Source organism: Poecile atricapillus, chromosome 17, assembly GCF_030490865.1.
Source record: "Poecile atricapillus isolate bPoeAtr1 chromosome 17, bPoeAtr1.hap1, whole genome shotgun sequence".
Lineage (NCBI taxonomy): Eukaryota > Metazoa > Chordata > Aves > Passeriformes > Paridae > Poecile > Poecile atricapillus.
The window spans coordinates 2749047-2775072 of record NC_081265.1 but is presented as its reverse complement, the minus strand read 5'-3'; the positions used below and the strand labels follow the sequence as shown (position 1 = coordinate 2775072).

At 50.6% G+C, this 26026-nt stretch overlaps 1 protein-coding gene across 2 annotated transcripts; it reads left to right on the top strand.

The window, feature by feature from the left end:
* On the top strand, window positions 1–24655 carry AXIN2 (axin 2). 2 transcript variants are annotated; one of them, XM_058852557.1, is made up of 11 exons: window positions 1–250; window positions 1288–2218; window positions 7985–8125; window positions 13209–13311; window positions 15203–15343; window positions 15495–15991; window positions 16101–16280; window positions 16565–16783; window positions 17278–17373; window positions 18685–18852; window positions 22870–24655. In XM_058852557.1, exons 2-11 carry the CDS (start codon window positions 1395–1397, stop codon window positions 22994–22996), a joined length of 2496 nt encoding a protein of 831 aa, XP_058708540.1. In that variant the 5' UTR covers window positions 1–250; window positions 1288–1394; the 3' UTR covers window positions 22997–24655. The 2 variants fall into 2 exon arrangements, with proteins under 2 accessions (XP_058708540.1, XP_058708539.1); XM_058852556.1 differs by having other exon boundaries at window positions 16098–16280.
* Window positions 24656–26026: the final 1371 nt, after the last annotated feature.

The following is a 26026-nucleotide window of genomic DNA, read 5'->3' as shown; positions in this document are numbered from 1 at the left end:
AGAGGAGGGAGGCGCGGATCGCAGTGGGCTCCTTCCCTCGCAGCCCCCCCCTCCCTTTACCCCCCTCTTTCCCGATGCTCTCCGATGCGGTTGCACCGCCGGGGAGGAGAGGAGGAGGAGGAGGAGGAAGGCGAGGAGGAGGAGGAGGAGGAGGAGGAGGAAGGCCGGCGGGGGGAGCGGGTGCAGCCTGCGCGCTGCCGGCGGCGGGGAGCGGCGGGGCCGCGGGCGCGCAGCGAGCTCCGGCTCGGCGGTGAGTGGCAACTTCGGGGGCGGCGGCCGCCGCTTCTTCTGCTCCAGATACGGATTTTTTTATTTTTTCTTTTTCCCCCTCCTAATTTCAGTTATTTTCTTAAATTTTTATATTTTTTTTTTTCGCCATATCCTTGTGGAGGGGTGCCCGCGCTGCCGCCCTCCGCGGGCGCGGAGCCTCCGCGCTGCCCGTGCCCGCCGGGGCTCGGCTGTTGCTCGCGGCTCGGAGCCTCCAAGTCGCTCCGGACTTTTTTTCCCCCCCTTTCCTCCCCCTCCGACCTCCCTCCTCCCAGCCCGTCGCCATTTCTGGAGCAGGTTTTTATTATCATTATTATTATTATTATTATTTTGCACGGCGGGAAGCCCGGGGCTGGGGGCTGCCCACCTCCGACCCCCCCTTCCCATTTATTGCCCCTTTTTCGGAGCCGGGGTCGCTGTCCTCGGCTCCAGGGGGGATGCGGGGGGCCCGGGATGCCCCGCAGCGCCCAGGTACGACCGCTTCGCCTTACCCCAGCCCCGGGGGTGCTTTTTTGGGAAGGAGGGGATCCCTGCTCCAGCCCGGTTCCCGCAGAGAAGCGCCCCAAAATCGCTTCTGGCGGCGGGGGGACACACGGGACACCCGCGGGGCGGGGGGAGCGGGGCTGGGGTGAGGGGCAAATGGAAACCAGATGCCGGGGCAGGGACGCCCCGAGCTGCCGAGGGCTGCGGGGGGGCCGCGCTGACACCCCCGCGCCGGCCCCGGCCCCGCTAAAAGTGCGCCGGGAGTTCAGCGGAGCGGATCTGATAGTCGCGATCGGGCTGGCGATAGAGCCGCGCTCCCTTGCCCTGCCTCCCTCCCTCCCTCTCTCTCTCTCCTTTTCTTTCTTCCTTTTTTTTTTTTTTTTTTTTTTTTTTTGACTGTGAGGAGTTGAAAAGCCTGTTTACTTTTTGCCTTTGATGTTGGGAGGATCTGGTTTTGATTAGATCAATACTCCTTTTTTCTTTCCCCCCCCCCTTTTTTTTTTTTTTCTTTTTTTTTTTTTCCCTTCCCCTTTGCAGAGAGGAGGCTCCGAGGATCCCCTGCTGACTCCAGGCAGAGGCAGGCAGAGGCACAAGGCAGCTCCTGAAGCAACTGGGAGCCCCTCTCCCCAGCGAGCTCCGGAGCCATGAGCAGCGCCGTGGTCCTCGCCCACCTCCCAGACCCCAGCAGCAGCTTCAGGGAAGACGCCCCCCGACCCCCTGTCCCGGGGGAGGAAGGAGAAGCACCATGCCCGCAACTCGGCAGCTCGTTTCTCCCCAAAAGCCAAAGCTTCAAGGCCATGCCGGTGCCTCCTGCCCCGCGGAGGAATGAGAACGGGCTCGGGGAGCCGGAGGGCAGCGCGTCCCCAGACTCCCCTCTGGCCAGATGGACCAAATCCTTGCATTCCCTCTTGGGAGATCAAGATGGTGCCTATCTTTTTCGGACCTTTCTGGAAAGGGAAAAATGTGTGGATACCTTAGACTTCTGGTTTGCCTGCAATGGCTTCAGGCAGATGGACCTTAAGGATACCAAAACTTTACGAGTAGCCAAAGCTATTTACAAAAGGTACATCGAGAACAACAGCATCGTCTCCAAGCAGCTCAAACCTGCTACCAAGACCTACATAAGGGACAGCATCAAGAAGCAGCAGATAGATTCCATCATGTTTGATCAGGCACAGACTGAGATTCAGACTGTGATGGAGGAAAATGCTTACCAGATGTTTTTAACTTCTGATATATACCTCGAATATGTACGGAGTGGAGGAGAGAATCCCGCTTACATGAACAGCAATGGACTGGGGAGCTTAAAAGTTGTCTGTGGCTATCTCCCGACCTTGAATGAAGAAGAGGAATGGAGCTGTGCAGACTTTAAAAACAAAATCTTGCCTTCAGTAGTTGGACTATCCAGCAAGACGTTGAGGGTTACAGCGAATGTCAGAGCCACGGAAACGATCGAGAACGGATACAGGTAAGGGAACCCCTGGAAATTGTGCTTTGTTTTAACTTTAAGGACTTTGAGAGTGCTTTTCAGAAGGTTGTTGGGGTGGGAATCGAGGGGAGGCAGGGCTTCCTGAAGGGCTGGCAGCACAGCTGCTTCCCCACACCTCCAGACACTGGAATTTGTGGGGTGTTGTCTGAGTGTGGGGTTTTTCCTCCCCTCTACAGAGGAAAACAGGATCCTGTGCTCTGAAGACCTATTGGCTCTTTCAGTTCTTTTATAGATCAAAAACTTCATAGCAGCTATGTCCTCCGGACATACGTTAATTATTGGTTCAACTTTCAAACCTATTAAGAGCAGTAGTGGAGTGGATCACAGAGACACATGAATAATGAAACCTACCAGTTCCCCAACTCCACCATCAACCGGTGTTTAACCATGTTGGTTATGTGGGAAGCAATTGTGCGGTCGTGGAAGAGGAAATGTGTGCACTGACTGCATCAAACTCTGCAACTTGGGCAGAATCTGCTTTTATTTTGACTCTGTGTGTGTGTGTGTGATGTGCATCTTCTCCATGGCGCGGGGTGTTGGTGTCATGTCAGAGCCATCTAGGGTGGCTTTGAGCCAGTGCATACAGGAGGATACCTAAAATTGGAGTGTTTGAGGTGGTAGAGGCATTCCAGGTGTGGCATAATAGATCTTTGGAAGGTGCTTTGGTGATGGCCGTGAGCTCAGGGTTGACCTCGTTAGGAGGTGGTTGTCTCCACGGGGGTGTGGGCAGTGGCAGGGTGTCCCTGTGCCCTGGTCCCGGGGTGCATCTGCAGTGCCAGACCCTTCTCTTTTGTTGGAAATGTTGGTGGTACAGCGGTGTGAGGGTGAGGAAAGTAGAGCCCATCTCCAAGTGCAGGCGGGGGATGGGAAAGAGAGACTCTGATGAGCAAATGATGAGTTGTATAATCCTCTGAAAATGTATTCTTTCCTCTCCCCACCCTTGCCATAAATGTGGATTGTTGAATCAGGGCTGAGAGGAGAGGGCTCTGCTGCAGATGTGCGCTCTCCTCCGCCGGCCCGGCAGCCTGGGGGTTGGTATGGTGAGTGTTTGACATGTCGTTTACAGGAATTTTGAGAGTGTGTCTGTGATTCATGGACATCAAAGGGCATCAGGCTTCTCCCGGGGAGGCTTTGCTGGAGCGCTCCTCTCCTGCCCCCGGAGAGCTTCCAGCTGTGCCGGGGGATGCTGGCAGGGTCCCCCGTGCCCCGGAGGATGCTCCAGAGCCTCTCTGGGGCTCTCCCGGTGCCGGAGGCTGTGCTGACGGCCCGGCGGGATGGATGGAGGTGCTGGAGTGGGGACAGAAGGGATGCTCTCTCCATCCCGGCGTGGCTCCGGACCCCTCCTGCGGGGGGGCAGCGCTGGCAGCTGCTCCGTGGAGGGCTTGGGCTTTGGGATCCTCATCTCGTGCCTGAGCGGTTCTGCCTGAGCATCTGCTGTTCTCCAGAACTTGGTTTGAACTGCTGCCCTTCGCTGGCTTTCCAGGAGGGGGATGTTTGATGCTTTTATCTCTGAGCCTTTGTTGGGATTCAGAGCTGGAAGGGCTTGGCTGTATGTTCTACCAGAGCTGCAGGCCGTGCTAAACCCACATGTGCCTTGTCCAGGAGAGCTCTTGCAGTGCTGTGGCTGCTTGCCTGATTAGTGCTGGGCTTTTTTTTCCTGTTCTTTTTTTTCCCCCCCCCTCTTTTCTTTTCTTTTTTTGTCCAGGGATTAATGCAGCTTGCTCCTCACATGTCAGATCTACCCTCCTAGGACATTAGGTAGTGCGTTTTGCTTTGATCACCTTCTGTTGAATTTCCAGGAGCTTTTGCTCTCCATGGGGCCAAGAGATCTCAATGCAAAGAGAAGGGAGGTCAAGCTGAGATGCTGCTCAGTTCCTCCCGTTTGTGAAGCCACTTGTGCGTGCATGTGCTCGAAGCTGATGAGCATATGGATGGGTTATCTCTCATCACTCAGCGTTTAGGATCGCGGCTAGGATTGGAGCTGAAGCTCGCACAAAGTCTTTCCTGGTGAGTGGCCAAACCACACCTCCCTCATGTGTGTGTTGGAATTAAGGAATTTCTGCTCAGTGCACTCTGGTTTTGAAGGGCTGTGCAGGCTCCCGTGGGTTTCCATGTGATTATCCCGGCGAAAGGCGCGAGCCCCGGGCTGGTGGGAGCGCAGCGATCGGGGGCCAGCCTGGTGTGTGCAGGGGAGAGCACCTGGAACCCCAGGGCACGGAATCACGGCCAAACCCACGGGAGACGCACGGGAGACCCACGGGAGACCCACGGGAGACCGCAGCAACCGGACAAGTTGAAAGACTTTGCTTGGCCCCAGCGCCGGTGATGGACAGGAACAGGAGAAGTCAAGTGAAAACACAGAGTTTGCACCTGGCTGGGGAGCAAACTGCTGGCTGTGTATTTGGAGCCCTAATACAGGGAATATTTTAAAATCAGGACCTCCCTCTTGTCCTCCCGGGCGACTCCCCTCCCCTCTGGGCTGTGGTGTGGTTAAAACTGGCCTCCCCACGCTGCTGTGCTGGACCTGGCCCCATGCTCCAGGAATTCCAGCTATTATTTATACGCGCTTCTAAATTTATCACGCACGACTTTGTGTACACAGAGAGCGCCTCTTCCTTTGCTGTGCCGCCAGGGCAACGTGGGCTTGTTCAGCCCAAGGTGGACTCATCTGCCTCCCATTAGGCTCCAACATCAGTGGGACTGGCCTTGCTGGGGGAAGGCTGGGGCTTGCAGATGGCCTTCTGCCGGCTCCCCGTGCTTCCTGGCCTTTGAAAGGACCCGCTGGTGCAGCTCCTTGTGTGTGAAGTTATTGGAACCAAGTTTGGCTTCAATTATTGAAGTAAATGATGCCATTGTAAAGCTATGCTGCAAGCAGTGTTCTACAATTAGAGCATGGAAGCTGTGATTAACATAGTTGTGTTAAAATATATTTTTTTTCAGGTTTGTGCATGTGTGGTTTTTTTTGTCTTTTTTTTTTTTTAATGTTTTCAAACCCATGGTTGCCCAGTGATGTTTGTCCCAAGAAAATACTTAATGAGATTCAGTGCTGCCTCCAACTGCTCCTTGTACAGTTTTTCTCTCTCCATATAAGCCTGTGGTTTGACCAAGTGCTTTTATTTCTAAAAGCAATCTGACAATAAAAAAACACCCCCCACACCCAAAGTTCACTCTTATAACAGGGGATATGACCTGGAGCCCCCTTGAAATTTTCAGGGCATTATAATACCTCTGATATGGCCATTGCCTAACATAGCAGAGAGAGGGAGCGTTACATGCTGTGTGTCATCGCATCAAGATAAGAATAGGCTGAGAAACATCAGACATTCTCCTTGAAGCTCCAGAGCAACTGCTACCTGACAGCTGAAAACACTTTGCATGTTGAGTTTGGAGCTGGGCTGTGTTTGTGTGTGCAGCATCTGTGGCAGGAGACCACCGCTTTCCCTGGAATTTAAAACCCTCGCAGGCAACTTGATGCATCTGGCTGCAATTACTGGAGTAAGGTGGTCAAATTAAAAAGGGGGGAAAAGAAAAAAAAAAAAATCCAAAAATGTTAAATGTAGCAAAACAGCCCCCACTGGTTTTTGGAAAGGATGGGGAGATTTCTGTGGGGCACTGTTGGATGTGGGATGAGGGCTTGAAATATATGTCAGCTTTAGGGGTTATTATTTTTTTTGTCCATGAGGTGTTGGTAAGTGAATGATGCTGCAGCGCTGCTGGGAAGATGAGTTAGTTCCGGCCACTTTCTCTAATTATATGTTTGGACACACCTCCCTCTCCCTGTGCCATACCCACATGGACCTGCTGCCTCCGCCCCCAGCTCAGCCTCTGCAGGAATCCTCCTGCCAGAGGAGCCAGATCCAGCCCCTGGCTGTCACAGGGGTGACAGACACCTCCCAGCAAGGTGCTGCTCCTGTCTGGGGAGCACCCACTGCCCTGAGCCTCTCAAAGCATCCTGATTCTCTGTGGTCCTCAGATGCGCTCTCAGGAGCTGAGATGGTTTCAAATCAAGTTGTGGGAAGAGCTGCATCCCTTACACCTTGATCCAAAATCCCACCAGGGCTCTAGGAAGGGTCTTTGGGACTGCACATCCCTCTGACCTGAAGCAGAAGACTCCATGGTTTTTAGAGGGACTTTCTTGTAGTAGCAGCAGGATAACTTTGCTTTCACCCACATGTGGAATTAATTTATCTTTGAAGATTTAACTTCTTTCCTGTGGCATTCCTTACTATCTGATTTTTTTCCCTTCTTCTTCTTCCCAGATATATATTTTTTAACATCTTGATCTCCCCATCAGAAATGCCTTGGCCTCCTTGGAAAGGAATGCAGCTCTGGCTGGGCTGAATACCTGCCTGCAGCCAGCCCCACGCTGCTCATACCAGAGAGGCCCATCTTCCCCACCAGCCTTCCCCCTCCTTTTTGCAATTTTTTTTTCTCCTTCCCCTTATTTTTTACAAACTTTAGCTTTGTGAGGCTCCTGCTTTGGGGTGATGGGGACACAGGGATGAGGATGGAGACTGAGAGCGGGGCGGTGGGAGGATGTTGCTGTCACTTGAGTCCAGCTGGTCCCTCCAGCCCCAGGGGGGCGGGAGATGGAAAGCCCATTAAAAAAAACCTGCCGAGCCTGCTGGCACATTCCTTAGGCCCCCAAGTCCTGGGTAAGTGGCCCTAATTATTAAAATCAGCAGTCCTTATCAGATGACAAGGCCTTTTGCTTTGATATACAAAGGCAGAAGCTTAACAACCCCATCTTGCCCTGGAAGAGGAACAAAATGTGCACCTTAACATGCGGCTTCCAAACCTCCCTGCATAATCCCCTTATCACCTGCCAGGATCTGTATATTGGTCCTGGCTGGGAAGTTGGAGTGCTGGAGGCAGCGGGCAGGGGGATGCTCCCGGTGCAGTGACCCTGCCATGGTGACCTGGCCCTGCTCCATCACAGCCCATGTCACTGCCCATGAATTCTTCACTGAACTGCTCCTGGGTGCTCAGCTCAAACATCCAGGCTGGGCTTTGGGTTGGCTTTTCTGGCTAACCCAGAGCTGTTGGGGTCAGTAATTCACGTGCCCATTAATACAGCGTGCTGTGCTGGCCTCTCCTCATGTCCCCCATCCATCCTTCTCTTCCCCACCCAACTCTACGTTAAAAAAACCCATCAGGAGGTTCTCCTAAGAGCTGGGCCTTTTTGTTGTGTTTTTTTGTAGTGCCAGGAAGGTGGCATCCATCTTTGGGAGGCCAAGCCTGGGGCAGCAGATCTCAGCCCTGCCTTGTGTAGTTCCAGGAAGTTCTCCTGGTTCAGGCAACAGAGATACCAATAACTCGTGTTTCCAAGGGGATCCCAACCCTTGTCTTCACAGTAGAACTAAGCATTGTTGGCTGGTTCCTCGTGACTTTCAGTGGGACTTGAGATGTGAACTTCTTGGACTTTTACCTGTGGGTGGCAACAGCAAAACTCCTGCTGACCTGAGCAGTGCAGCATCAAGCCTTAAGGACTTGAGTTTTTCGGGGTATCCAAGGATGCAGAGGCACTTCCTGGGATTTTCTAGAGCACTTTAGAAGATGCTCAAAGTCTTTCAAGTTGTGCTCTGGGTGTGTTTAGTCCGAGTGTCCTGGTTTGGGCAGTGGTCTGAGCAGTGGATGGTTGGTTGGTTCTGAAGAGGTTGAGCCGTGGTGAGTGTGGTTCCCTCGAGGATGGTGCTGCCACGAAGGCCAGGACTGTGTGGTAACTGGATTGCTGTTCTGTGCCAGGTCCTTCAAGAGGAACGACCCTGTTAACCCCTACCACGTGAACTCGGGCTATGTCTTCGCGCCGGCCACCAGCGCCAACGACAGCGAAATCTCCAGCGATGCCCTGACGGACGACTCCATGTCCATGACCGACAGCAGCGTGTGAGTACCTGGTGCTGGCCACAGTTTGGGCTGGGACACCTGTAAATCAGCCCCGTGGGGCTTAGGGGAGGGATGGGCATCACCCTGCTCGACCCAAAGGGGGTGTGTGCCCCAGCCAGGGCACGGCAGCCTCTCTCTCCCTCTCTCGCGCCGTCGCCGCAGGTATCGGATGCAGGGAAATAATGAATCCCTCTCTTGCCATTTTGCAACTGCAGCTGAGCAAACATGTTCTGCCCTGGCCCATGGTGCTGCCTGACTAACCCAAGGAGCGAATGAATCTCCCTGAGCCTTTGTCTTAAGGCCAGGCTTCCTTAAGTAGTTATCAGTCATCAAAGCGGAGATTACTTCCTGTAGGAAGTACTTTCTGTAATTAACGTTTGTCATTAATGTCAGAATGTACAGTAATAGGGCCAGTGACCTGAAGGGGCAAATAGCTGCTCATCTGGTGTGGCTGGGGCAGTCTTCAAAGGGCCATTTGGATGGAGCTGCATGGATCAGGTGTGGGTGTTTCAGGAGCATACAGGCATGAGAGAAGATGCTGTGGCTGAGCCCAGGAATTGCAGGATCTGTCTTCTCCTGGCTGTTGAGGAGTGTGGACTCCTCAGTTGGACTGTCAGTTTGCTTTCCCCAGCAGGACAGAAATGGTGCTTTTGTTTCTGTAGAGGGGACAGTCAGGCTCACTTAGTGCTCCTGAGGACCATTTTCTTCAGCTGAGCAAAAGGCAGATGTTGCTGTTTGTGTTTCGTGATTTTCACTTAAGTGCTCTAGAAAGGCCCACCTGCAAGCAGAGTGCTGCCTTGCTGGTTTTTCATCTTGAAACTTCTCCAGTGTCTGTGTCAGACATGTCCAGTGGTCCCTGTGTGCTCCTCAGAGAGATTTTAATGCCCGGTTTTTGAAATCAACATGCGTGAAGATGCACAACGGAAAACAGGATTTACCAAAAATCCTCGATGCATAAACAAAAAGCCCTTTTTTATTTTTATTTTTTTTTAACACACATGTGTGTTTTGAACCGATATTACGGAAAAAAATAGTTTGTTGTCCCAGCAGATTCCCTTATTGAACAATATTGGCATTAAATAAAAGAGCTGAATCATAGGGTGACTTCTTTATTTCTTCTTACTGGCTCTGGTTGTATGTGATCATGTGTCAACAGAGCATTCATTGGGTTAGTCATTTCTGGACCAGTGTAGGGTCACTTGGGATTCACAGGGCTAGGATTATACCCTCTCTTCACAGCAATGCCAATTGTAGGCCTTATACAGATGAGAGCACTGAGTGAGAAATAAAGTGCATGGTGGATGAAAGGCTTAACTGAATCGCTTTCAGCCCATTGTTAGTCCAGGGGAGCTTAGCGGGGATGAGAGGGCAGCAGCCCGCTTTGAAATTTGCTTGAACAAGTGAATAGGAGCTCCCCATAAAGCAGCGCCTGAAAGGAGCTGCCTGTTTTTTCCTGCCGTAACAATGGCCCGTGCAGGCTGTGAGAGTTTGGGGAAGCTTGGCTGATTAAACTGCCCTCAGCTCCAGGCTGGGGAGCCCGGGGGTGGCACAGGGAGAGCTCGGGCGGCCGAGCCCCCGCGCCACGCTCCGGCCTTGGGGCTGCCAGTGGCCACTGGGGCTGGCAGGGGTGAGCTGCTGCTGCTGCTGCTGCTGCTGCTGGAGGCTGGCCTTGAATTAAGGCTGATGTAAAACTTGCTTTGCTGCTGCCAGCACCTCTGTAGAACAGCTGGCACTGGCTGAGCTGAGGTGTCGGGGGCACAGAGCTGAGCCCAGGTGCTCAGCCTGTTGGGTTCTGGCCCCTGGAACAGGGGCCTTGCTCTGTTCCAGCAGTGCCAATGCAAATTAGGTCTCTTGGCTCGTATTGGTATCGACTGAAGAGGAAAAACTTGTTCTGGAAAAGTCTGTCAGACATAGCAGTAAAGTGAGTTTGGAGTTTGTTGGTTTTTTTTAACAAATCTAAATCTGAACTGCACTGGGATTAGGAGAAATCTCCAAATAATGCATAATCTGCCTTCTTTATTTTATTCCAGAAGCCAGGGATCAGTCTGTCCCTATATATTTTGTAGTAGCCACAAAGCATCATGCAAATTTCTATTTCCATTTCTTGATTGGGGGGGGAGGAAAGGGGATTTTTTTTTTATTTGCTTATATCTTATTTATGGATTTACTTTGGACACAGGGGAATGCTGCTGAGCAAACTTCAAATATTACCTTATCTTACAAACCAGGCTTTTGATGTTGGCAAGATCAGAGGCTTGTTTCAGAGCCGTTGCCAAATGAAGATGGGAGTGAATGCATATGCGCATGAGTCTGATATTTCAAAGCAGCAGTAAAACTACATTCAGGTTAGGTCAGGCACATCTGAGTCAAAAGGCTAAGATAATTGGCTCAGCTTAAATGGCAGCTGACTGGGTAGAAGACTTCAAACTAGTGTTTCCCCCAGAAACAGATTGGCTTAGCCCCAGCCTGGTTAGCTGAAATGTTTATAATTAAACTCTACTATTTAGTGCCTCAACTCTGCAGCTCTTCAGCCGGCAGCTTTTAGTAGCCAGGAAAGTGAGTGCAAATGTTGGCTGTTGGAGCAGGGGGAGAGGTGGCACCTGGAGAGCTGGGGTTAACCCCTGGCCTGCCCCAAAACCTCAGGCCAAGTTCATCTCTTCCATTTCAAAGGTGAAATCCCCCCTGCTTGGGGGCTCTGCTGCTGCACCAGGGTTCCCCCTGCCCCCTGTATCTCTTGCAGGTGGCTCCAGCTCCATCCATCTGTCCCTCCTGCAGTCAGGGGTCACTCCTTGGTCACCCCTTCACCCCTGCCCTTGTCCCTTTCCCCCCTGTTTTCTAGGAAAGGGTTTAGACAGCACTCAGCAAAGTGGCTGCTAAGGTCCCTTCCCATTCCCCAGGCTGACTTTCCCTTCCCATCCCACAGAAATACCTCTGGGTTTTTTTAATTCTTTTTTTCTTTTTTCTTTTTTTTTTTAAATTCTGCATGTTGTTACAAGTTGCAGAGCTCTTCTGACGAGGCAGGGCTGTGGAAGCAGGGAGCTGGAGGTTTGATGTGGGGCTCTCTCTGCTGTAACCTGAGGGATTTTAGGGGGAAGGAGCAGTTCTTGTGTCAACTTTAATGAGGGCAAATCTTAAAAGTGAGGAACCTGTCCCAGGACTGTCCCTTTGGGCAGAGATGATCCCTGTGGAGCTGGGAACTTGGGGATACCCCACAAGGAGATGTGTGCCACAGCAGAGGGGTTGGGGACAGCATCTCGTGCCTGCAGGGCTGGAGGGAGGTGGGGAATGCAGGAGGGCTGCAGGGCTCCCTGGTCCCTGTCCTTGTGGTGGACAAACAACCCCTCAGCTGCTTCCCTGCTCCTCCCCAGCCGGCTTCTTGGGCTCCATGGACAGAGGACACCTCCTTTTCCACGCAGTGTGTTAATGGGATTCATCCCATGGGTTCATTTTTACTTACATTTGAAATGCCTGTTTTACTGGGCATTCCCTGTGCTGAAGGTCTTCCCTAAGAGACCCCTGCCTCGGGAAGCCCCAGTTAACAAACACATCTCTGAAGGGACAGGTGGCTTGGTCTTCACCTTAGATTTGCTTTTCCCCCATCCTCCCCCAAAACTAAGACATGTCATGTGCCCCACGCCCCGTTTCCCCACGGGTTTGTGGAGCAGCAATGCTTCAGGGAGCAGTGGGGAGGTGCCTGGTGGCCACCAGTGGCTGTGTTGGCTGTTGTGTGCTGGGCTGCTCCTCCAGAAAGCTCCTGGAGCCTCGTGTTGTGCAGTGGGGACATGGGGACAGTCAGCTCCTTTCATGTTCCGTGTCATATATGCTCCAAAACTGTGTCTAGAGGAGGTGCTCATCTTGTGGCATCAAGGGCCTCCCAGCATGCTCGTTTTTATTACAAAGACTTTCCCAAGTTTAAGATGGGATTGTTCTGATCCTTCACTCCAGGCTTTGCAGCTTCGTCTTGCTCATTAATGGCAACTGAAGGCTTTAGCCAAGATCTTCACAAAGCTCTGCCATCGCCTGCTTCAAGCTTTGAGTGGTGGCATCTGATCATCCTCCCCCAGGGGAGGGACACGGTGTCTCTGGTGTTCTGCTGTGTGCCCACCATCCCCATGGCCATGGGAGGGGACACTCAGGGACACTGTGCCACGCTGGCTCCTCTGGCAGCAGCGTGGGGCCAGCTCTGTCTGCTCCTCCTTGGGCTGGAGTTATTTTCTCCTCTCAGGAGATGAGTCAGGTGTGGGGGCAGGTGGATGAAAGGGACGGCAGCGGAGATCAAGGTTCTTCAGGCAGTCTGAGGGAAGTGGTGGAATTAGACATTCAGGATCTCCAGGCATGCTCTTCCTGCTGGCCCCACTGTCTGTGGAAGGCCCTTTCATCCTCACTGGGGTAATTCTTTGTGTGGCTGCGTGAAGATGCCTTGTGGTGCCTGGAGTGGGATGTGCAGGGGGCTGTTCCCACTGGAGAGCCTTGAGCTCCTGGCCTGGTCTCTCCTCGTGGCTTCCTGGCAGGAGCTGGGGTGGCTGTGGGCAGCAGTGTCCTGTGCAGAGGCCATGACCATGTTCACGCCTCGAGGTGTCCTGTACTGGCCAGCCTCAGGGCAGGGGAAACATCCTGCATCTTAAATGGGACTGGAGATGGGGAGCAGCCTCTGGATGGCCATCCAGCCTCAGCCTCCTCCTCATTTCCACTGTGCCAGCAGTTCATGGGGTGTTCCAGAGCTTGAGGAACGCTGTGGTCCTGGAGAGGGTAATTGGATGGGGAAGAACCGAAAATTAAAGGTCAGAAGCAGAAACGTGGTGTTGGAAGGGCCTTGGAAGTGAACCTGATGGGATCTTTGGACATCTGCCCATGTAGAGTTGCCTTCAGCTTTTGCTTAATTACTGCACATCCATGTGCATCCTTTGGTGACGCAGGCTCTTCCCACACCGCCGGATATTTGAGGCTTCAGGTGACATCCAGAGGGCTCAGCACCTCTGGGAGCGAGGGCCTGCGGCTGCCTGGGTGGTTCCAGAGGGGATGGAGAAGTGTCTCAGAGCATGGGGACAGCCCCAGCTGACGGTGGCTTCTCTTCCATGTGCAGAGATGGGATCCCCCCGTACAGAATTGGGAGCAAGAAGCAGCTCCAGCGGGAAATGCACCGGAGCGTCAAGGCCAACGGTCAAGTTTCTCTACCTCATTTTCCGGTGAGTGCAGGAGGGAGCTGCAGGGTCTGGGTGGGCCGTGGGAAATGGGCTGGGCACAGGCACAGGTGGAGGGAAGGGAGCAGGGGAGGAGAGCATTTCCATCCCAGGGTGCTGCCAGGTGTTGGGCAGGAGCCACGTGCTCCCAGCATCGTTCCAAAACCCTGCTTGGGCACGGTCACGTCTGGGTCCTTCCTGAAGCCAGCTGATAATTAGGAGTTTTCAGGGGCACTGAATTTGTCCTGGTGGTTAAATCCCAAGTGGAGATGTCCCAGTTGGGTCTAGTGGGAGCCTTGGCTCTGGCCACCACCCTGTCACTCCCGCAGTGCCGAGCAGGTCGTGGCCTCGTGTGTATCGCTGCGAGAGCTGGGTGTCTGTCTGTGAGCTGGGGGCGAGCAGGATCTCCCAAAAGTGAGAACTGGCAGCAGATCCATGCCTGGCTTTGAGGGGATCCGATGCACGGTGCTGCCCTGCTCTTCAAAATTAACTCGCTGACTTGCTAATTCATTTGACTTGCAGCCTCTCGATTCCTGCAGTGAATAAACTGTTTACACAGACAAGTATAAACTTATCTTGTCTTGAGATTAATATGCTAAAATTCCTCTTTCTGCTGTCTTAAGCAGCAAGAAGTCATAGATGATATTTCTGGTGGAAGGTGGGGGGGTGGTTTATGTGGTTTTTCTTTTTGGTATTTTTTTTTTCCCCTTCCTTCCTAAAGAAAGTTCTATAGCCTGAGCTTGTAAATTAGATTATTTTGTCCCAGGGCGTGCAAATCGACTTTCTCTGTAAGGCAGTGCTTTGATCAGGGACTGAATAGAGCCAGCTTGTGTAAGAGTGACAATTTCCAGCAGAGTGGCCTTTTTCTACCCTCACATCATTTCTGGAGCTAAGTGGTTGCCGGAGAGAGGCCCCACCTCATCTGGTGGGTAGTATGTGAAAGAGTTGGCAGTTCAGCTTTCTGCTTTCGGGTGGGGGGAAAAAAGAGGGAGAGTGGGGGCGAGGAGTGGGGTGTGTGGGGATGGCAGGAGGGAGGGCAGAGTCAAGTGGGTGGTTTCTTTTTCCTTTTTTTTTTTTTTTTTTCCTCTTTTCCTCCCCTTTTCCTGCCATGTTTGCTTCTTTTGGCAGAAATTCGCGTTTTGCCTTTTTATATTCTGCACTTGATTTGGAGATGTTCCCTTTTTCCCTTGATAGATCTGCTTGAGGCAGCCAAGCTCAGCAGTGTAGCACCGCTAGCCTGCAGCAGCTTTCTTCATTTTCTGTACAAAGAGATGGAGGGGGGGGGGGAGAGATCTAGGACACTGTTGAGACAACACTACCTCAAAGGTGCCCAGTGTGTAGCCAGGAAATAAATTACCAGCACTTCTCTGATCTGCAACCGTTTGACTTCTTTTTTTTTTTTTTTTTTTTTTTTTCCCCTCCTTTCCCTTTTTCTCCCCCATCTTATTTTTTTTAATTTCCAACTCCTTTCTGTTTATACTCACTTTATTCCTTTAGTTAAAGTCTCTCTCCCTCCCACCTCAGAGGTTTTTTGTTGGTTTTTTTTTTTGTTTTGTTTTTTTTTTTGATGTTTGACAACAGTCTTTGAAGATTTTCTACTTCAGAGTAGCTACTGATGGGCTGGTTGTACTACAGAGAGAACAAGCGGGGTTCCTCAGAGTGCGACCAACTGCTCCTGCCGAAGGCAAACGCTGGTGGGGAGGATGTCACTCCATGAGGCCACAGCACTAGCTCATAAAAATCCAGAGCAGCCCATGCCTAGTTGCGGTCGTCTTTTCATCCAAACATGGAGACACAACAAGCGTAGCGGGGCCGGCGATGCCGCGGCGGCGAAGCGCCCGCGCCCCGCGCCGCCCGCTAAACATTGCCTTGTGCCTTCTGTCCCCGCTCCTTGTAGAGGACCCACCGGCTTCCCAAGGAGATGACCCCGGTGGAGCCAGCTGCCTTCGCCGCCGAGCTCATTTCCCGGCTGGAGAAGCTGAAGCAGGAGCAGGAGACCATGGACTGTCTGGAGGAGAGGCTGCAGCAGATCAAGGAGGTAGGATTAGCGTTGCCAGAGCTCCGCGTGCCACCCGGCCGGCGGGAGGGGGCCGTTCCCTGTCCCCGGGGTGGCGGGGGGGACGCCCCGGCGAGCGCCTCACCAGCTCCCGGCCCCTTCCGTTCATTCCCTGCCATCCCTTGTCTGGCAGGATGAGGAGAAGGAGGGCGCCGAGCTCCCCGCCGGCCTGCAGAGCGCTCGGGACACGGCCAACCCCCAGCACCCCCAGCACCCGCTGTCGCTCCTGCCCTCGGGCAGCTACGAGGAGGACCCCCAGGCCATCCTGGACGAGCACCTCTCCCGTGTGCTGAAGACCCCCGGCTGCCAATCGCCCGGCGTGGGCCGGCACAGCCCCCGCGCCCGCTCGCCCGACCGCCTGCCCACGGGCAAGCTGCCGCCCGGCACGGCCTCGCTGGCCGCCTGCGCCCTGCTGGGCAAGGGCTTCGTCACCAAGCAGACCACCAAGCACGTCCACCACCACTACATCCACCACCACACCGTGCCCAAGACCAAGGAGCAGATCGAGGCCGAGGCGGCGCAGCGGGTGCAGTGCTGCTGCCCGGCGGGCGGCGACTACTACTGCTACCCCAAGTGCAAGGGCCACCCCAAAAACACTGACCCCCCTCTCTCTCCGCTGGAGCCCTTCGGGTAAGTGCCAGCATCACCCGCCCCAAGCCATCAGCCATCATCCCGCTGCGGTGGGGCTGGTGGGGATGGGGGCTGACCGTGGGCTCGTGTCCCTTGTTGCCACCAGCAGGACGGGGACGCTGCTGAAGAGGCCGGGCCGAGGAGCGGACAGCGTGGCCCCGGTGGCCGGGGACGGGGGGCTGCCCGGCCCCGCTGGGGTGCAGCTCCCCGGGGGAGAAGCGGATCGGGCGCAGAACGTCTGGCAGTGGATGCTGGAGAGCGAGAGACAAAATAAGCACAAGACCCATAGGTAAATACGCAGCTGTCTGCAGCAATATCGCTCCCGGTAAATATTTATATATTACATGGGCTGTCTATTTTTACAATCGCTAAAAACAAATGAGACTCTTTGCTCCTCCGGTTTAATATAAAAGCTGTTCCGCAGAACCAGAAAAACCACAAAAATGTCATGTTTTTGGCAATAAACCTCCTTTCATGTTATGACAGACTTTTGAGAGGGAGCGAGCAGAATAGGAGCTGCTATTAAAGTCATATTTTCCAGCTTTTCTAACCCGACTTCTTCCCTTCCCCAAGCACACAAAGCACAAAGAAGGCCTACAGCTCCGACTGCGCCAAGGGGGCCCCCGGCCGCCACCACCCGTGGGGGACGGGCAGCCACCCCCGCGGGGCACAGCCCGCGCACCCCTTCGTGCAGGACCCCGCCATGCCCCCGCTGACACCGCCCAACACCCTGGCACAGCTGGAGGAAGCGTGTCGCCGCCTGGCCGAGGTCTCCAAGCCGCAGAAGCCACGGTAACATCCTCATCCTCGTCCCACCAAGGGGACAAACGGGGCTGGGGGAGGTTTGCTGGGGGTGGACGTGGATGTCCAGCCATGGGGACGGCCATGGGGACGTGTGACAGCCTCCCTGTCCCAGCCCCGCCATGCTCCGGCACAAACAGTCGGAATCCGAGGCGATTACTTCCACTCTTTTGATGGCTGTAATTTGCCCGCTTTTCCTCTGGGACAGGCTCCAGCTACATACCAAGTGGGGAATTGGACTGGTTATCGTTCATTTGGGTATGGAAGGATAAATTAGCCCACAGCATTTTTAATTCTTCCTTTGATTGTTTACAACATGTGAGGCTTGATGCAAAGAGCGAACTTAACGACCCACAGGAGACTTCAATTAAGACGAATTGTATTTCAACAATTTTTTTCTTAAAGTTGTTCTTTCTCTTTTTTTTTATTTTTTTTTTCCCCCTCCTCTCCTTCTTCCCCACTTGCTTTCCCCCTCCCCACTTCAGATGTTCAACCTCAAATCAGCAGAGGGACCGAAACCACTCCGCTGCCGTTCAGGGGGGAAGCTCCCCTTTCTGCAATGCAAGTCTAACGACAGAAGAGTGAGTATTGCACATGCAGAAAAGGATTGGGAAATAAATAAATAAATATATATATATATCACATAATTATATTTTCATTAAATGGATTGCACTTTGAAAGGAGAGGAAATTCTTATATCTGAAATTTCATCTTTCAAACATCCTTCTTAAAGAAAGAACAAAACATTTTCAAATCTTGTCTGTGGCTCTTTTTAACTTGCATTCCTGTAAAGTGGACAAAGATTGGATTAGTCTAATTACAGGATGGTTCTTTTAACAAGAAATCTGCTACAGAGAGGTCTAAAATGGCCTAAATAATTAAAGTTTTCTTTCTTACCCTCTTCATCTTAAGCAATGAGTAATGTTTGAAGTCCAGACTGAGCCACCTGACTAGAGCCTTTCATTTTTAATTGGTTGACCTTAAGTCCACCAGCTGTCTTTGCTAGCAGCTTTTTTTCTGAAACCACTCTACAAAGACTTAGAACAAATTAGGAAGACTAAATTACTGCGGACTAACACTTTGTGACCTTTTGACATGCCAAGTGTACATTGCCTCAGAAGCAGTTGTAGATTTGGCTGCATGGTATTCACTAGAGTGTTGCCATTTTGCTGGGTAATATTGTTTTAATTATTCTTTAAGAAGCGTTGCTTGGGTGCAAATGGACAGAATCCAGTTAATTTTATCCTCACTGGGAAAAACAAGGTTACCTGGGTGCTTGAGGTGAAGCATCTGGCAGAGGGTTTTGCTTTGGGGCCTGGTGGTTGCAGGTGGGTTTGGGCATGAGGAGGAAGCTTTTAAAATCCTGGGGGTGCAGTCCTGGGGTTTGCTGGGGAGGGTGAGCCCAACATCCATCCCTCAGCTCCCCTCTGCCATGATCCCAAGGGGAAGTGGCTTCAAGCTGAAGGAGGGTGGATTTAGGTTGGATATTAGGAAGGAATTGTCCCCTGTGAGGGTGGGGAGGCACAGGGTGCCCAGAGCAGCTGTGGCTGCCCCTGGATCCCTGGCAGTGCCCAAGGCCAGGCTGGACAGGGCTTGGAGCAGCCTGGGACGGGGGAAGGTGTCCCTGCCATGGCAGAGGGTTGAAACTGGGTGATCTTTAAGGTCCTTTCCAACCCCAACCATTCCATGATTCCCACTGTGGAAATCCAGCAAAAGGCTGTGCAAACACATCCCAGTAAATTCCCAGGCAGCACAGGAATATCTGATTTTCAGGTCACACCCAGGATATTTCTGACAGCATTCACCAGCTCCACTGCTGGTTGGAGTGAGGTGAAACAGCCTGTTCTCAGATGGAAAAATAGAGGGTTTTGTGTGTGCTTTCTGTTTTGCAGTCACAAAGAGCCAAAGAAACTGCCAGTTGTTCACACCTCTCAGTCTGGTGAGCTGGTTGTCACCTATTTTTTTTGCGGAGAAGAAATTCCCTACAGGAGGATGTTAAAGGCCCAGAGCCTGACACTTGGGCACTTTAAAGAACAGCTGAGCAAAAAGGGAAATTACAGGTAAGAATGTGTGATTTGGTTGTTCTTTAGTGTGTTACAGCAAGTCAAAAGAATTAGCAGATATTTTGCAGAGCTGCTGCAGTGACACTTTGGATTTTCAGAGGCTCTGGATCTTCTTAGTCTCTCCCACTCAAAGCAGGAGCAACATGGAGATGGAGAGAGGTGCCTTGGCTGCAGGGCCACCCCTCCCTTCCCCCCCAACCTTTTCCCAGTTACATTAGGACCTGTGCTCCAGCCCTTGTCCAAAAAGCTTCGATAGTCTGGGATGGCTTTGTGGCAAAGGCATGGAGCAGTGGGATTCAGATTCCAGACTGGGGTCAGCGTTCACCTGGGTGCTGGCCTCCTGCTTTGCCTGCTGTTTAATAATTTAATTTTTGATTATTTTTTTGCAATGGTGTGGCCATAAGTGAGGTTAGTGAGGGGCTGGGATGGTGCTGCTGAGGGGCATGGAGATGGAGCTCACTCCCTTTTCATTAGAAGGGAAAAAAAACCTCTGCCCTGCAGGGAGAGCTCCACCAACAATACCCAGTTCCTCCTCAGAAACTCCAACAAACCCTGCTGGTCTGGTTTCTAGCTCCCATCTCCCAGTTTAACCAGTTTGCTGCTGCCTCTGCTCAGCTGTGGCAGTATCTTCACCTTGGCTCTTTTTGGCTGCCCTTTCCCAGTGGATCTGGGCACTCTTGGGATTCTCTGTTGGCCGCTGCTCCTGCAGGGTGAGCAGGAGAGGGACATTCCAGCTGGTGTTTTTAACCTGCAAATGGTCATTTTGGTTTGGTACAAGGAATTCCCAGCTCCCTGCCCCATCACTGGCCTCTCTCTAGGTGTGGAAAGCCCAGGCCAGGGCTGGGTGGCCCTGGGCACGCTCAGGCTGGGGGATGCCAAGCTGGGATCTCTCCATGGCTCTTGCACAGTGGAGCTGAAACATTCCAGTTCCTCTCCAAACCATCTTTGCAGCCCACCCAGCTGCCATTGGATGGCACCAACCTGCAAGTGCACCTAACCTGGACACCCTGCAGGGTAGTCCCTGGGCTTCTGGCACCCTTGTGCCATTTTCCAGCCCCTAAAGCCTGTCCCACGGTGCTCCTCATTTGCAGGCAGTGCCTCACCACTGCTCTGCCACTGCTCAGTGGCTGTGTAGTTCCATCCTCCCCAAAAAAACCCAACTTTTTTTAATGTTTGTTGGTTTTCTGTGACATTTTTCATGTGATGCCCAAGTGCAGGACTAGGCTTCTAAAACCTCTGTGGCCCAAAAGCCCCTCCAGGTGCAATTATTTGTGCCTTGTCGGACTGTAATTACTTTAGAAAATGTTTTTAAGTGACTGACAAGGATGAAACAACGTTTTGCTTAGATCTCACCCCTTTACACCTGGGTAAAGACAATACAGAAATTTATAAAAGGAACTTGGGTACGTGCCCAGTATTTTATCTTGCACAGACACAAGGTGAAACTAATTACACAAATGTGTGTACCTCCAGGGAATCATTTTGATCTAAGCTTTGACTTTTGGCTGGACTTTGAGTGAAACTGCGGGTGACCTTCAGGGGAGAGGTCCGCAGTGCCCGGAGTAGCGTGTGTGTTACGGGCAGGCACTAACTAGGCTGCTTTGGTCACATCTGGCATTGATTTCTTTTTAAGGCACATTTAATAAGCATGTCTTTGAAGCCCTTGCCTTTCATTTAATGCACAAAGACATGCAGAAATGCTCCACTCTCCAAATTCTTTATTGATTGGATCAGTTTGCGAGGCGGGTACCTCGGGCTCCCGCGATGCCAGAGCCCCGCCGGGGAAGCGCTGCCTTGGCTTCCCCACAACCCCCACCCCCCCCAAAAAAAAAAAATTAAAAAAAAAAAAGAATTAAGCAGTGATTTAATACTGATGGCGTTAACAAAAAACAAACATACATGCACAGAAAAAATGGGTGGTGTCGGGTAATCTGGGGATGGCAGCGGTTCAGAACGGAGCTGCAAGGCCGGGCCCGTGTGCCTCGATTGGTGCCAGATGTCCCAAAAAATAAAATTTTTAAAAAAAAAGGGAGCAAAGCTTGCCACATAAAATATGTTTCAATGGAAAGCCCATTGCTGAGCAAATAAGAGCAGAGTGACTTGTTTGAAGATGATGTGCGGGTGGATTTTTTTTTATTTTTTCCCTTTTGCTTTGCCTCCTCCTTTTCTTATTTTTCCTCGTTTCTCTGTGAAATAAGGTTGTAATTATGTAAAAGGTCATAGCGTGTTTTCTCAAATAAAAATTTTGTAAACACAGCCAGGGCTTCGGCTTGGGGAGGAAGTTCTTGGGAAGAGCGGCTGTTATCTGGACAGGGGAGAGGGAAGGGAAAGTTCTTTGTAATTCATTCAAACTTTCCTTGGGTTTCTTGGATTTATTTCAAGGCTGCTGTCCTGGGGAATTGTGGCCTTGACCTGCAGCATGGAAGTTGGTGGGAGCTGGGCCATTGACTTCCCTGAGTGCAGGCTCTGAAGGACTCAAATAATATGTTTTTTCCTCGCTGAGCCATTAAAGATGCAACATGTGTCAGATCTTGGAATTGGAATTGGAATTGGCTTGGAATGACTTCACAAAAATACATCCTAACTGTACCTGGGCTAATCAGAGGTGGTTTCATGTCTTTGACTGAAATGAGGGCATCTTTTATCCCCCTACCAAAATAATTTTAATGTCCCTGAAAATAAAGTGATTGGCAGGGCGATGTGGTTATTTCAGAAGTGCCTCATAAAATAAGTCAGTAAATAAAAATGTCAAATTCCAAGGCCCTGCTGTGGCTCTTCCAGTTTTAGCAATAAAAGTGAGCTTCATTTGATGTCCTTTGCCATCCTAAAGAAAATCATAATTACAAACCCCTTTCTCCCTGACAAACATCTGCCAACCCAAGTTGACTGGAAACTACAGGGGAGGGGTTAATTTTTTTTAAAAAATACATATTTTTTTATAGATACATACATGTTTTTCTTTGTAATCCATCTGCTGGAATATTTTCCATCCCTGGCAATCAGATGGCAAAGGCCTTTTCCAAGGGAAAGCAGGCATCATCTCCAAGGAGGTGTTGGGCGGCAGACGGACAGACTCCCTAAATGCTACCCCTCTGAATGGAAGCCCTTCATTTGTGCATATGCAATTAAGCAGCCTTAGAAGGAAGAAAGCTCCAAACGGGATAAAAGGAACCTTTAATCAAGAAGCTGAACGGTCTAATTCAGGATAATAGAGGGGTCCTTACTGTTTGACACAGGAGGGGTGGGGGTGCTTTTTGTCTCTGCGAGCGTTGGCTTCATGATCTAACGACCCGGAGCAAAAGAGCAGGAATGCAGGACACTGCTACTTGACCTCCCCGTGTCACGGCCCAGGGGCTGGACCAGGCTCTCTCAGAATGCTCCTGAGCCTCGGGAAGCCAGGCAGGAGTTTGTGTCCCTTAGCTTGGAGCCGGGAGTGGGGCTGTTCCAAGTCCGGGATGTTTTTTTCCAGCGGGAACACCGCAGAGTTTCAGCTCCTGCGTTGCAGGAAACTGGGATGGTTTGCTTTTCATCCATCCTTTTAATAACAGTTGCTAATTTTAATGTTGGGCTTCAGCTTTGAAACAAGAAAACACATGAAAGAAAGAAGGTGGGGAGAGAGGGGAACCTTAAGAACACTTGGCTTTGAAATCCTATTTATTTATTTTTAAATGAGATATTTGACCAGGAATCACCGCACTTTCTAATTTTCTTTATGGCTGGGGGATACCCACTGCCAGAGTGTGTAATCTACTCACTGGACAGGCTGTTGTCACCCCTGAGGAGCATTCACAGCCCTGCTCCTTCCATCCCACCACATCCCTGGGCATGCTTTCAAGTCACCAGACCTGAGCACCCCTGAGGTGTTCCTGGAGGAACATCCTCAGGAGGGAGAAGTTGGAAATGTTTGTGGTTATAAAAGAACCGGCAAAGCATCCTTCGCCTTTTTACCTTTGATTTATATATTTTTATTTATTTTTTTTTAAAAACCCTGTGTTTTAATTCCCTCTGCCACAGATACTACTTCAAAAAGGCCAGCGACGAGTTCGACTGCGGCGCGGTGTTTGAGGAGGTTTGGGAGGACGAAACCATCCTGCCCATGTACGAGGGAAGGATCCTCGGGAAGGTGGAAAGGATCGATTGATGGCATCTGTGCTTCTCAAGAAAACCTAGGAAAGTCTTTGGACACACAACAGTAGTGATGACAAGGGAAGAGGAAATAAATAAAAAAAACAAACACAACACTCTGAAGGAAAAGTTTTGAACCAATGAAGAAAAAAAAAAAAAAAGTGAAGTCTACGAAGACTTTGCTGAATTAGCCTTAGAGGAAAAAAATGGCATTTATTATTCATGAGTTGGGTACTGAGATGATAAAAACCCTGGACTATTTATTAGAAACATGACCACTGTTGGCTATTGGAGATGCAGACCGTGTTTGAGAGACTTCCATACATAATATATGATTTCCTGGGGATCTGAAATCTATGGACTAAGAGAAACTGTGTATAGCTTACCTTAACAGTAATCCTTATTGATATTTATTGAACAGTCTGTTTTCCCTTAAGTCCAGTTTTTGGATATGCTGCTTTAACAATGGAGAAGAGAGGGGCTGGGATGTGGGGTGAGGGGAGGAAGGATTATTTTATTTTTTTACGTTTTTTTCCCACTATCTAAAATTTACGAGTTTGGCGATGAGCGCATTCGTGATAATTTTTTATTGGTTTTTTTTTGGAAGGGGGAGGAGGGAAGGAGTGAGGTCATGCCCAGTATTTCTCCAAGTGAAGATAAAACTTTCCTAAAGAAATAATAATAATATTATTAATAATAATAATAATAATAAAAGCCGAAATAAAAATCCATTCATCTAGAGACCGGTGCATTTTAATCTATGCTGCTCTAATTTGAAATAAAGGTCTTAAGCATTAACTCTATTTAGATGCAATATAACAACACCAGGTTATTTTGTCCATGGATTTCGGCGGGGTGAGGTTTTTGCTTTGCTGCTCTCAGTGCTGCCCAAGGTAGAACAAAACCCCGAGCCTGGGAGAGCTGTAGAAGGAGCCATCCCATTCCCATTTTTAGCACACCAGGAGGTGAAAAACCTGTGTGGGTTCCACAGAGCTGAAGGTTTTTAGCTGTTCAATGTTAGCACTACTCGTGTTTGGAGGCGTAGCTGCGACGGGGCGCGCTCGGCTCGGTGTGGAGCGTGTCAGTCCGTCTGTGCTGGGGTTTGCTTGGGGTTTTTTTTTTGGTTGGGGTTTTTTCTCTGCCTCGCCTTGAACACCCACAGGCTGTGGGAGATGTGGGTGAAGGCTCTGGAGCTCCGTGGGGTGGGTTTTTTTTTTTGGGGCAGAACAACCCTTTCCCGAGAAAGACCTTGCATTTCAACAGTTGGGTTTTGTGTTGATTAAGTTAATCTGTGCGTTCTGTTTGCCATTGCTACTTTGTGTAAGTCTGTATATATTGTAGAAAATGTATGGTGGAAATATTAATACACTATCTCTAGTGTTTTTTAAATTTAATCAGTACAGTACCTGTGCCTGCATGGTGTTACAGACCATGCGTCGCCCTATATTCAGGGTTCAAGCTTTCCCTTGCTTGTTTAAGGGGTTTATGTATAAATATATTTTATGCCTTTTATTACAAGTCCTGTACTCATGACTTTTGCCATGGCATTTTGTTCTACTTATACTGTAAATTATGCATTATAAAGAGTTTCATTTAAAAAAAAAAAAATTACTTGGTACAATAATTATTGTAATTAAGAGATGTAGCCTTTATTAAAATTTTATATTTTTCAAATTAATATTGTCTTGACGTTTTTTTCACCCTTAATGCCCTAAAAGGGGTTTTCTTCTCATCTGTGGTGGTAGCTGGAAAGAGCTGGTGAGCTCCCTGCCTTGGCAGGGGCTGTTCCTGATGGGAGGGAGGCAAGGCAAAGGCTGGAGCTGCTCTTCAGTATGAGCATTAAATAATAGTAAATTAAATAATTTACAGCTCCGTCAGGTACCTCACCTGCAAATTTACCCTGCTCTGGCTTCCAGACTGCACGGCTGAGCTCACCTGATGGAGCCAGGGTGTGACATCCACAGGGGTGTGGTGGTCCCCGGGCTGGAGCTCCTGCCATGGCACACGTGGTGGGCTTGGTGTTGGGATTTGGGGATGGTCACGGCCTTCCCCAGATGGGATTGAGCTGGGATTGCTCTCCTGCATCCCATGCCAGGGCAAGCTCAGCTTTGTGAAGTTCAGGGCAATAATCCCCAGCTCTGTAAGGCCCCAGCGCCCGTGGCCACGCTGGCCAAGGTGAGCTGGGGCGAGGTTTGTGGGGAGCTGCCGAGCAGGACAAACACAGGGAGCTCCTCCCCGTGCTCTCACCCGTATTTGTGACACAAACCCTATTTTATAGCTGAATGAGCTTAATTTGTTCCTCAGGGGAGCTGCCCATACCAGGGATGGATTTGTCTCCCAGCTGTCGCCCAGACCTTCCCCGGCTCGAGTGAGAAATGCGGGGAAGGCAATTGTGGAGCTGCTTTTGGTCTGTCCTGTTGGTAACCAGAGCCAGCCCTTTGCTTCTGCCTCACCAATGGCACTGACTAGGGCTTCTTTTTTTTTCTTCCTCCCCTCTCTCCACCCGATTTTTTCTATGAGGTTTTAAATTATCTGGGTTATTTTGTGTGTTTGAGAAGACTTCATTTAAAACATCAGTAAAACTTGTATCAAAGGGCTCAACTTCACACTGAGTACACAGAGCTGGGGACTGAATCCTGCAGTTCAAGGGAGCTGCAGGCAGTTTTACACATTTAAATGGATGGTGCCTTGTTTTAAAAAAACCATCTGAAGTTCATGGGGTTCATCTTAATTGATAAGCTGGACATAACGGATGGGTGTAGGGAGACTTCAACAACATAAGGGAAGAAAGATTTTTTTTTTCCCCCTCTCTCTCTTTTTTTAGTCTACCATCAAAGGTTGGGAACTTAGCACTACATCGTAGTATTATTTTTCTTCTGCTATTAAAATGAATCACACTGTGCCTAATTCTTCTTGGGAAGATGAATGTGTTTGAGGCAGCTTGAAGCCATTCAGTGCCTCACAAGCCTTTGCATCTTTCTATCAATGTTCCAAAATACTCACCTCTGTTTTTTTGGATGTCTGTAGAAACAATATATAAAATGGC

What these genes read in the sequence shown, in the direction of transcription:
- AXIN2 (XM_058852556.1), top strand. Translation starts at nt 1,395, where the DNA reads ATGAGCAGCGCCGTGGTCCTCGCCCACCTCCCAGACCCCAGCAGCAGC. An exon ending in GCAAGTCTAACGACAGAAGA is followed by an intron (nt 17,374 to 18,684) that starts GTGAGTATTGCA and finishes TCTGTTTTGCAG; the next exon opens with TCACAAAGAGCCAAAGAAAC. An exon ending in AGCAAAAAGGGAAATTACAG is followed by an intron (nt 18,853 to 22,869) that starts GTAAGAATGTGT and finishes CCTCTGCCACAG; the next exon opens with ATACTACTTCAAAAAGGCCA.